Source organism: Microtus ochrogaster, unplaced genomic scaffold, assembly GCF_000317375.1.
Source record: "Microtus ochrogaster isolate Prairie Vole_2 unplaced genomic scaffold, MicOch1.0 UNK35, whole genome shotgun sequence".
NCBI lineage: Eukaryota > Metazoa > Chordata > Mammalia > Rodentia > Cricetidae > Microtus > Microtus ochrogaster.
The window spans coordinates 2,999,057-3,011,425 of NW_004949133.1; the positions used below are offsets into that span (position 1 = coordinate 2,999,057).

General features: G+C 45.1%; 1 protein-coding gene across 1 annotated transcript in view; it reads left to right on the plus strand.

Annotated features, from left to right (window-relative positions):
* The window catches only part of LOC101993778 (sodium/potassium-transporting ATPase subunit alpha-4), a 35,649-nt gene that overhangs the window by 2,476 nt on the left and 20,804 nt on the right, over positions 1-12,369 (plus strand). Inside the window, exons 3-10 of the mRNA XM_005368574.2 lie at positions 1,148-1,351; positions 1,877-1,990; positions 4,264-4,398; positions 4,855-4,972; positions 9,105-9,373; positions 10,722-10,923; positions 11,199-11,308; positions 11,504-11,638. Of these exons, the coding sequence (XP_005368631.2) occupies positions 1,148-1,351; positions 1,877-1,990; positions 4,264-4,398; positions 4,855-4,972; positions 9,105-9,373; positions 10,722-10,923; positions 11,199-11,308; positions 11,504-11,638 (1,287 nt within the window). The remainder of the gene's footprint in view (positions 1-1,147; positions 1,352-1,876; positions 1,991-4,263; positions 4,399-4,854; positions 4,973-9,104; positions 9,374-10,721; positions 10,924-11,198; positions 11,309-11,503; positions 11,639-12,369) is intronic.

The following is a 12,369-nucleotide window of genomic DNA, read 5'->3' on the forward strand; positions in this document are numbered from 1 at the left end:
TTGTGAGACAAGGTTTCACTGTTTAGGTCAGGCTGTCCTGAAACTTGCTGGCCAACCATCCATTCTCAAGAATGAGTAAAAAAGACAACGTATTATTAAAAGCTTTAGATCTTCCAGGACAGGCACCAATAACTACAGAGAAACCCTGTCTCGAAAAACCAAAATAAAATAAAATAGAAGCTTTAGACCTTATGGATCCCTAGATTGGAGTCCCCTTGGGTCTTTTTGAGAAGAGGTTAAGGGAATGGATGATAGGGTTTAGATTCTATTTTCACATAATATAAAGGAAAAAGCACAGAGGTGTGTGCATAAGACTATAATAAAAAAAAAATCCATCCGAGTGGTGGCGCATGCCTTTAATCCCAGCAATCAGAAGGCAGAGGCAAGCGGATCTCTGTGAGTTCAAGCCCAGCCTGATCTGCAAAGCCAGTTCTAGGACAGACCCAAAAGCTACTCAGAGAAACTCTGTCCCCCCCCCCAAAAAAAAAGAAAAAAGAAAAGAAAATCTATGCATTTGTGTCTTTAGTTTGATTTTCTCTTATTTCCAAACTAGAAGGCCAAAGTGTAAATGCTAGTAACCAGCATTGTGGATCATAGCCCCAGGAGACTAGGACACCATAATCATTTCTATGTGTTTGTTTTTGACTTGAGCTCCCTAGGGGTAATCTTTAGTTTCATTGATTGATTGTGCCTATGTTTACGCGTGTGGGTGTAAAGCCACCACAGCAAGCACATGGAGGTGGGACAACGTTGTGGGATTCAGTTCTCTCCGCCCTGGGAGTCCAAGTGCTGGATTAGGTTGTCAGGCCTTGCTGCATTCACCCGTACCCATTAAGCCATCTCACCAGACCCTTGGAGTGGAGACCGTTCCTACTCAAGATGGTATTCTCAGCACCTATCATACTACCAAGCCCCAAGGTAAAGCATTCGAGTTCAAATGTTTGCAAGTCAATTCATAAACAAATGAACAAATCAAAAAAGCTCTGTGTAAGCATGCTAAATGGCACCCCTTATACAACATGAAGTCTAAAATCCTACCTTATCAAGGAAGAACCTAGAAGGGCATTCAGAGGCCTGATTTGGGAAGTACGCCTATCCTTGATTGTAACTTTGCTTTCTCTCTGAACCCTATTTCTTCTCCACGCAGGGCCATAGCCTCAAAGACGCCCAGGAGATTCTGTCTGCAAACGGACCGAATGCACTAAGCCCTCCCCCGACCACACCAGAGTGGGTCAAATTCTGTAAACAAATGTTTGGTGGCTTTTCCCTCCTGCTGTGGACTGGTGCCATTCTCTGCTTCCTGGCCTATGGCATAAACGTTCATTACAGTGAAAAATCCAACAAAGATAATGTGAGTTTGCTAATCTACCATCTAGTCTAGTCTGTGGCTAAGTCCCTGAAACTCTCATGTTCAACAGCCTCGAACTCCCCAAGTCTTCTAGTCCAAATCCCCAATAGTTCAGAACTTTCTAGAGAAGTTCTTGATCCATCTTGGTCCTCAGCAATCTCTTATCTAGGAAGCGTCTGGTTCAGCTCCCTGAGAAGCATCATCCCAGCCAGCCAGAGTCACAGTGTCTGCAACCCTTTTCTCTTACTCTCAGAACGTCTGCCTCGCCATCTCTCACCTTCCTTGGCTCGTTATCCACCTCCTGCCTTTATGGGGGAGGAAGCCACACATTCTCTGCCATTTTTCTGACCACTCACCGCAAATGGCTCAGGTTTCTATTACTAAGAAGCCTAGTGTGCCAGCACAATCCCTGATTTTTTTTAGCCCCTCTGATTTCCTCCATCCAGAGGAAGTTGTTGCCTTGGCAGTCCCTGAGGATGAAGAGGGAGGAAAGGATGTGCTAATCACACTTTCTTCCCTTGTCTTCAGCTGTACTTGGGTATCGTACTCGCTGTTGTGGTCCTCATCACTGGCTGCTTCTCATATTATCAGGAGGCCAAGAGCTCCAAGATCATGGAATCTTTTAAGAACATGGTGCCTCAGGTAGGTAGGACTTGTGTGGGAGGACCTAGTGGGAGGAAGTGCAGATTGTGACCAACTGTATAATCACTCAGTCCCCTGGAGTCTGTAACCCACTGTGGGTGCGCTGAGTGAGGTTGGTAATGAATGTGCCTAGAAACTACCAGGAAAACAATGTGAAACTCAGGTGATACCACCAAAGAACTGTCTAGTCTAAAGTGATAATCCAATGAAAAAAGACCCTCCCCAACTCAAACAAGAACATTCTACCAGCCGGGCGGTGGAGGCACACACCTTTAAATCCCAGCACTAGGGAGACAGAGGCAGGCTGATCTCTGTGTGTTCGAGGCCAGCCTGGTCTACAGAGTGAGTTCCAGGACAGGTTCCAAAGCTACAGAGAAACCCTGTCTCGAGAAACAAACAAACAAACAAGAACATTCTTCTAAAAACAAAAGATAGAGGCCAGTGGCTAGGCTGATATTAAAGTCAATGAACCTGGGGAAACGTTCCAGTTTAAAAGAAGCTGAAAAGATATGGGGGTGTGAACATCCTGGTAAAGATAAAGGTCTTGGGCCTGGGCCTATAGATGCTGTGCCCGGGAGGCAAGGCCTGAAAAGGAATTTAGGGTCAAGTGGCAAAAGCTGGAATGTAGAGTAGATATGAGCACTGCATTAGAATGGAACCTGCAGAAGCTACCACTGTCCTGTTGTAGAAGAGGGCACTACAGGGCCAAGAGATGGCTCTGCAGCCCAGAGCACTTGTCCATCTTTGTTCAAATTGCTTGCACTAGCTAATTTTATGTCAACCTGATACACAAACTAGAGTCATTTGGGAAGACGGAACTCGGTTGAGGAAATGTCCCCACCAGATTGTGGGCAAGCTTGTGGTACATTTCCTTGACTGATGTGGGAGGCCCCAGCTCGCTCTGGACAGTGCCACCCCTGGGCTGACTGTCTTGAGTGTTATAAGAAAGCAGGCTAAGCAAGCCATGGGGAGCAAGGTATAAGCAGCACCCCTCCATGGCCTCTGCATCAGTTCCTGCCTCCAGGTTCTTGCCTTGAGTTACTGAGTTCCCTGAACAAATGGGCTGTGCTGTGGAAAGTGTAAGTGGCATACATCCTTTCCTCCCACCGTTGCTTTTGATAGGGTGCTGATCACAACAATAGAACCCTAAGACCCTGCTCTTGCAGAGGACCTGTGTTCCGTTCCCATACCCTAAAGGAGGCTTACAACACCTGTAACTCCAGTTCCATAGGACTTTCCCCTTCCTTCTCTTCTGGCCTCACAGACACCAGGCATGAACATGGTACATATACATACAAGTGCATTTTTTAAAAAATCTTTTTTTTTAAAGAGAGAAGATAACATAATTCTTGTAAAATAAACACAGAAGTGTTTGGCATAAATTGCCATAATGCGTGTAACTTAGAGACAGAAAAGGACAAAGCAAATGAGATTAAAAGTTAGTAGGAGATGATAGTAAAAGTTTTACAGGTGTGCTTGTCACTATTTTCATTACGGAAACTTTTCTGAAATTTAAAAATTATTTTGAAGTTAAATTTTTGTAAGGTATCTAGAAATGGTATGACAGCAGATTGGAGTTCCTAAATACAGGTCTAGACACTTAGAAAGTCTCCGGAATCATGCAACAGTATTATCATGTTCTAGCCTTGTTGTTTAAGGGTTTCTTCTCCTGTCACAATTTAAACTTTTCCTCCAGTAAGAGTTTTGACTAGGAACTTGGAGTTTATCAGGTAGCACTGTTGGCCTAATACACTGCCCCAAACAGGGCTTTGTCCCTGTGTCTGGGCTGCTGCTGTGGTCTGTGACTTTAGCTTGTGCTAGGTAGAAATACAAAATAACTTTTTTGACTCCTCTGGAGCCTCAGTTGAAATAACTGGTTGGTTGGAGCTCTGTCTTGTTCATGGGAGCAGAGGGGTTCCTGGGAATAGCAGGGAAAACCTTAGCATAAAAGAATTTCTAAGCCTTTTTTTGTACCACACTTGCTAATATCTCATGGGGTCAGGGGAGCAATTACATGGCCAAGTCTCCATTTAGGAGCTAAGAGATAGATCCCACCTCTTAATGGCAAGGCCACCAAAGTCACATAGCAAAGGTTCTGCAGACAGTGATGGCAGAAGTACACAATCTGCTGAAACTCTTTCAAGACTATTATGGTGCAAAGCACAGGAGAAAGGAGTTCGAGATGGAAACTTCTAGGGATGGAAACTTCTAGGGTTGGAGCAGGATGGGCAAGGCAGGAAGCTGCATAACAATCCTACGTTATCTTCCTCCAGCAAGCTCTGGTAATTCGAGGTGGAGAGAAGATGCAAATCAATGTAAAAGATGTGGTTCTGGGAGACCTAGTAGAAGTGAAGGGTGGAGACCAAATCCCCGCTGATATCAGGGTTATCGCTGCACAAGGATGTAAGGTGAGGAGGTCTGGAAAGCTAGAGGAGGGAGTCTAAGGCAATGTATGGTTCAAAGGTATGATAAGGGCCTGGGCTTAGGTTTAGAATATATGATCCTACTATTCAGAACCTTGTGATGAGGATGGTTTAGAAGTAAGACAAAGCCGGGTGGTGGTGGTGCACACCTTTAATCCTAGCCCTCGGGAGGCAGAGGCAGGCAGATCTCTGTGAGTTTGAGGCCATCCTGGTCTACAAGAGCTAGGTCCAGGACAGGCTCCAAAGCTTCAGAGAAACCCTGTCTCGAAAAAACAAAAACAAACAAACAAACAAAACAAGTGAGACAATAAGGTGCTGGAAGGACATTTGTTTATCTCTGTATGTTAATGTCATGATGGTTAGGACAGGTAAGGTGATGTTGTCTTCATAAATGAATCTCTCCTATGCTTGCCTTTTAACCGATCCTCCTTGCCACCCCAGGTAGACAACTCCTCCCTGACTGGGGAGTCCGAACCCCAGTCTCGCTGCCCTGAATGCACCCATGAGAACCCTTTGGAGACTCGGAACATCATCTTCTTCTCCACCAACTGTGTAGAAGGTGAATAGTGCACCATACACAGCACAAACTCAAAAGTAGAGGTGGAAACACAAGGCTTTTCAACCTTCTGTTTCTAAAGATTTTGGAGTAGGAAGACCCTTACCAACTTGGTTTCTCCATCACGCTGAAGCTTGATGACCTTTGGTAAAAGGTCAACACCATCATTTCCAAATTTGCGTACTAAATATTGCTGCCCATAGATTATTTGTGGACTAAGTAACATAAGTATAAAATGCTTAGCACCAGGTCTAATACACTGTAGGTGCCCTATAGCTGTGGACAATTGTTTTAGCTGGTGGAGAGACTGATTTTTGTGTTGAAAATGGCACAGAATGGAGGAAAGTTATCCATCCCTGCTGGGTCATTCTCTTAACTTCATTTTACCTTGCAGAGGAAAATAGCAACCCTGCAAGTTTGAGTTACCAGGGGTGTCCCTCAAACCTTACCATTCAAACGTTGGATTTGTCACTTGAATGGAAGTAAGGCACCCCTGAGCCAGAAGTTGGTTCTGACCAAAGTGTTGACAAAAGGCTTGGCATCATTATGTCCCTCTCTCCTTTGTCCTTAAAGAAACCTAAATAGACCCTGGAACCCACTTGCAAGCCATTACTAGTGCTTAAGAATAAATGCTTTGTTGTCTAGAGATAATTGCTTTTTGCTCAATGCATAAACGCATATAGTTAGTGTCAACTACTATAACATTTTTTTCTTGATTCTCACAGTATCACACACAAAGTCTAAAGTTTAAAGAAATTACATGCGCACCATACTTAAGAGTATGACTCAGCAGAAAAGAGGAAGATTAGCCAATTCGAATGCAAGTCTGTCTCCCAAAGGCCAAGCTCTTTCCTTTCCTGCTCCACTCCGTTTTGCACTGAGATTGCTAATAACCTCTCCTCATCAAACCGTTTCACTTGGAAATACCTTACTAGTAACTCTAGTGCTCAATGGACATGAAGGAAGAATCCAACCAGAGTATCACATGATTTGTACACAATATATAAAATATATAATTAGGTGAATGAACAAAAAATGTAAATTAACAATATTTCTCTAAAATTACTGGATTTCTGCTGCTCCATTTTAGGAGGGAAATTTTCTGAGATTTATGTTTCTGAAGTAGGTTTTTTTCACTCACGAAGCATATGCCACTGATAGTTAGGGAAGAGTGGTTGAGAACATTCCAGCCGAGAAACAAGGGTCTATCTGGGTAAAAGGGAGTTTATTTCATAGACAAAAAGAACCCAAAATGTAGCCAACAGGGAGGAACTAGCTAGATTAAGCTAAGAAATTTTGTTTTTTGAAACATTTCAGGCTTCACAATGACTGACTATCCTGGAACTTGCTCTGTAGACCAGATTGGCCTTGAACTCACAGAGATCCACCTGCCTCAGCCTCCTGAATGCTGAAGTTAAAAGAAGTGTGCACACCCATATCAGCCAAACTAAGGAATTTTTGTGCAACTTGCTCAGTCATTTCCTTAGACTAGCTCCCCTCCCCCCTTTAACCTTTGCCCTAGACTAATTTACAAATTAGTTCTGTAAATACCACTCTAGCCTTGTCTCCAGCTGTCATTGCTTGACCTTGACAGGCAGTGGCACAAATGCCTCTCTGTGTTCCCAAGTGTGAAGGGAGCCTGCGCTCTTTCTCTGATGACATATGGAAGGCATATGAGGGAAGAGACTGGCCTAGGATACAGGATACCTGTCCTTGTTGGTCGTGTTCTAGTTGGATGCTAACCTACTCTGTCTCTAGTCACATAGAGACCATTTATTATATTTCATCTTTTCAAGCTAAATCATCCTACAAAATAGATTAAGATGACACCATAGCCACCCACACCTACCCTATCAACAATATAAAATCCTTTTGGTATCTTTCAGTCATTATAGTAATTTCATAAAGGTTCAGAACACTTCTGTCATCCAGTTCAAAGATTGTCTATGGGGTGCTTTATACTGTGACCCTTTACAGGATCTCTTTCCTCATAATACTGGTCTGCCCCAGCTGAGAACTCTCCTTCTGGACGATAGATAGATAGATAGATAGATAGATAGATAGATAGATAGATAGATAGATAGATAGATAGATAGATAGAGAGATTTTATGTACATGTCCCAGTGTATTCAGGAGCACAAGGAGGTCAGAGGAAGTGATCCCCTTGAACTACAGTTATATATAGATTGCTGTGAGCCATCATATAGGTCTAGCCACCAAAGCCAGGTTCTCTGCAAGAGCAGGAAATCCTCTTCAGCACTGAGCCATCTCTCTGGCCCCTTGCTCCTGGACTGTTTCTGAAGGTGGTTCTAGAACTGGAGACCCCAAGCTGCTCCCTGCCCCTGTGGATGAGGGAGCTGCTCCTCCTGAGCCACACGTATCATTTTATATTGGGTCCTTCAGGAAATCGTTTAGTCAACTGAAGGTGAGAACAAAGTTGGAAGCCTAGCCTACCACATAGCCAACCTTGTTCTGGACTCTTTTGGACATTAATTATATTATGTACTCAATTAATTACATTTAATTGCACAATTTTTAGGTACTTTGTTTCCTCCTGTCTTCTTCCTCCTATTCTTCCTTCTTCTTCCTCTTCCTTCTCTCCTCCTTTCCCTTCCTCCTCCTCTTGCTTCCTTAGACAAAGTCTCACCCTATAGCCCACACTGGCCTTGAACTCTGGGCAATCCTCTACCCAGCCTTTCAAATGCTGGGTTTCCAGGTGTAACCTACATCATCTGGGATGTGTGTCCTCCCACTTTAAGTATAAGGAAGCCTGAGTTTCCTAGAACATAGTCCTTTGTCTCTGGAAAAAGAGATAGTTGTTTACGAAATTGACCTTTCTGCCTTTTTCTATGAGTTTCTTTTCTTGATAATTCTATGACTTGAGTGGTGGGAATTACAGGTACTGTGGCAAAGCAGGAAGGGTGGTTTTAAATAACCTTGTTTCAAGCTTGTAGGTGAATGTCCTGTACCACGCGTGGGTAAAGTCAACCATGAGGCCCAAGTTGCCCTTCTAGGTAGAGAGCAGAGCTTGTGGGGCGGGGGAGCGGGGAGAAAGGGCCCTGGAAAAGTCCAGGGCACAGCTGTGATGGCCTGTGCTACCCAGCAGAGGTCAGACTAGCTCTAGCCAGAAAAGCAGGGAGGGGGCTCGTCAGGCAGAGTTTCTCAACTACCAATACTGAAGACTAGAGAGCTCTTTGCTGTGAGTAGAGAGGGGGTCTGAACTGTGCCCTGTAGGATGCTTAGCAGGCCCCCTTGCTACTTCTGTCTACATAGAATCCTATGTCCTACTGGAGGGATTCCCTATCAGTCGCCCAAAACTCAGTCCAATTTTGACAGTAACTGCCTCAAAATAGCATCAGATGAGGGCTCGATCCCATGGGACTCTTCTTGCTTCAGACTCTAATCCAAAGTAATAGGTTGTCATCCATACTTCTGACAGATTGATTGTGCACTGGGATTCCCATGACTTCTTCCTTGAGGCTCACAGACCTCAGGGAAGCACTCGGCCTACATTTCCCATCTCTTACATTTGATAGGACGCAAGTGAACACCTAGAAGGGATTCATGTGTAGGGAATGGTATGTGGGCTTCTGTATGTTCTCTGGGTGGCACTTTTGGGTCCTCTCTGAAGATGCCATCCTCCAGACACCTCCATGTGTTGCCAGTCTGGAAGCTCTTCAAACCCAGTTGTCTTGGCTTTTTAATGGGTGCTTTATTATATAGACATGGCTGGTTATAACATTTGCCATTGGTAATCAACTCAACCTTTAGCCTCACTCTTCTCAGAAGTTGAAGTGTAGAGCTGAAAGCCCACCATGTAACTACATGGTTGACTCCCAGGCAACTCCCTCTTCCTGTGGCTAGCCAAGAACCCACCAAGAGCTGCCTCATTAAAACACAAGTTTCTCTTACCACCTAGGGAACTCTATGGCATTTAGAAGATCTATACCAGATAATTTCTATCACTCCAGAAACTATAAAGTGTTAGGGACCAATTATGATAACAAAAGATTCTCCTAGCCTTCCAATCTAAGGATTTTAGAAGTTCTATGTCAATAACTGGGAGAAGATACCAATGCAGGCATTTCGTAAGTTTCCCACGGTATGGTATCACAGCTTCTCCCTTCATCCACAGGAACAGCCCGGGGTATTGTGATCGCTACAGGAGACTCCACAGTCATGGGCCGAATTGCTTCTCTGACATCTGGCTTGGCGACAGGCCAGACCCCCATTGCTGCTGAAATCGAACACTTCATCCATCTGATCACAGCTGTCGCCGTCTTCCTTGGCATCACGTTTTTTTCGCTCTCGCTTATCTTGGGCTACGGCTGGCTGGATGCTGTCATCTTCTTGATTGGCATCATTGTGGCCAATGTGCCCGAAGGGCTGCTGGCCACTGTCACTGTGAGTCAACAAGGTGGGGGGGAGGGTGGCCTCTGGGCAGACAAGTAACCCCAGGGGAATGAAATCACTCCTATGGATTTGGCTGTTGTTGAACACCTTAAGTGTGGGCAGTTAGCTCCCAACATTACACTGACTTCCTCTACCCACACCTCGTTCTCCTCAGTGAAAGAGGAAGCCAGGCGCAAGAGAGAAAAAGTGCATTCTGTTCTCGAGCTGTTAAACTCGGCCAAACCACTTCAGATCTCTGGGCCTCAAGTATTCAATACTTGAAAAATATTCAAGGCTTTTAGGGAAAGATTAATTTGAAATTACAGACTCCTAGTCGAAAGGATTTCAAGGCCAATTAAAGTGAACCTTTGAGGCAACACCGAATGTCCTCTATAAAGATCCGTGGAGGGTAATTGTGCGGTTTTCTCTGGGAATGGAGCACATAGCTCTTCTTTGTCTCTGCCTAGTTTGCTCTTAGATCACTTGGTTAAATTTCACTGTGTTGAGCAGGGATATGATTCCCTATTTCATCCTGGTTTTCCCAACCAAAATAAGTTGATTCTCCGTCCCCTACGTTCCAGTCCCCACCCCCTTGGATGTAGTCATCATGCCCCCTCAGATTCTCTAGGTAATCTTTTCCTTAACCATTCTTCCTGTGAGAAGGCATTAGCTCTCTGTCATACTAACAGCTTGTTTGGGGTATGCTCTAGCTTCTCAATATTCTTCTTAAAATAGAAATAAGAATAACATTTAGGGTGAGTAAAGCATTGGGACTAATGATTGATTGCAATTCCATAATTGGAATTCTATACTTACACATCCACAACACAATAATTTGCTATTTTTTAAAAGAACCTTGCATTCGATTTATGATTAACAGACACTTTCTGATTTAAGTGATTTCTCAAGGACTTTTCAGTGCTGTGACATTGCTTCCCAATGTCATCTTTCCCTCCTGCCAAACTTTTCTGAAACTACTGGCAACATGCCCAGGTCCATACACAGCGCTGTATGCCATAATAAAGCATTACCTCTCTGTGTGGTCCTGGGAGAGTCTGGATCTGAGAGAGAGGAAGCAACCCAGGATGGAGAAGAGGATACTAGATAGAGGTCTAAACGCCTTCTGGGGAAGGGCTTTGTGCTCTGTGACAGCCATGCTGGTGAAGGAAGGTCCTGAAACTCTTGCCAGAAAGTACACATCGAAATCGCTCCCTCAGTGCTGTTTATGATGATCACAGGTGGGGTTTCTAAAGACTGGGCAAGGACAAAAGAGAAATTAAAAAAATGACCGAATTCCCAAAGCAAAGTGACGTGAATAGTCTCCCCCCCCATCCATTCTTGCCTCTTTTGGTGACTTTAGGTGTGCCTGACCCTGACCGCCAAGCGCATGGCCCGGAAGAACTGTCTGGTGAAGAACCTGGAGGCGGTGGAGACGCTGGGCTCCACTTCCACCATCTGCTCGGACAAGACTGGCACCCTCACCCAGAACCGCATGACCGTGGCCCACTTGTGGTTTGATAAGACTGTGTATGAGGCCGACACCAGTGAAGAACAAACTACCGGTGACTAGCTGCCTGGGTAGCCTAGAGAAGGAGGATTTGGGCTGGGATCCTTAGGAGAATGGTACCCAGGAGACAGCTGGAATCTGGTGATGGGAGGAGGTGGTACTTGGTTGTCAAAGAGAATATGAATAGCCTTGAGTTTCCGCGTTTGTTGAGCCTTCAACTCAATAAGTAGCTGGAGATGACCTTGAACCTCCTAATCCCCTACCTCTCCCCTCAAGTGTAATTAATCCCTTGTATTAAATTCTGTTTGTTAACACTTCCTTCCTACCTAGGGAAAACATTTCCCAAGTCCTCGGACACCTGGTTTCACCTGGCTCGAATTGCTGGCCTCTGTAACCGGGCTGACTTTAGGCCTCATCAGGAATCTGTTCCCATAGCTAAGGTATCAAATGAAAAGAGGGTACCTCGGTGACAAGTATATTTCTGCCCCTCTTACCAAAACATCTGCTTCTCTGCCCACCCTCGGTGATTTTCTACACCCCCTTCCCTCCCCATTCCGTGCCTCCCCTTGAGACCACAGGCAAATCCTATGCCCAGATGGTGTACCCCTGGGGCTCATCCAAATCCTTCCTTGCAGCGGGCAACAACAGGAGATGCTTCTGAGTCAGCGCTCCTCAAATTCATTGAACAGTCCTACAGCCCTGTGAATGAAATGAGACAGAAAAACCCCAAGGTGGCAGAGATCCCCTTTAATTCTACCAACAAGTACCAGGTACAGAACCCAGAAAGGTAGGAGAATGGCGGGCGAGGTGTGGGGGACAGAATGGACTCGCAGTAGGGAAGCTATGCCTTGGCTTCTGGCTGTACTTCTGAGCAGGGCAATAGCTCTGGAGAACCAGCAGGCCAACTAAGAGGAACGCTCACCTCCAGGAAAGTGGCAGTGAAGAGAGGAGAACTAGGTGATAAAGGAATCGTTTCTAGCGGAATTTTCACCCCTGCCACCTGCAACAAAAGCGCGTCTTAAAAAGCTCACTAAGGCCGTGCCGTGGCGCCTGCCTTTAATTCCAGCACTCCGGAGGAATCGCTGTGAGTTCAAGGTCAGCTTGGTCTACAGAGTGAGTTCCAAGTTTGCTGAGACGGAAGCAGTCAAGGTTGGCTGGTGGGAGCCACAAACAACTATTAGCCTATACCAGTGTCTGCTGTGTAGACAAAAGTCTTTCTACAAGCCATTCTGTTTCCTTAGTCATCAAATAGCCCTTTTCCCTCCATAAAGTTCTGGTGCGGCCACTAGTGAGGAGTCACTAGTACAATGTGTCATATTTTTTATTTTCTAAAGGCATTGATTTATATCCAGGGAGGAAACAGGTAGGAAAGGGAAAGGCTGAGTAATGGCCAGTGGCACAAACAATGAAATCCCGAGAGGCTATGCATGGTGGTTCATGCCTATACGCTCAGCATGGAGGAGGGGGCTGAGGCAAGAGTGTTACCCTGAGTGCAAGGGAA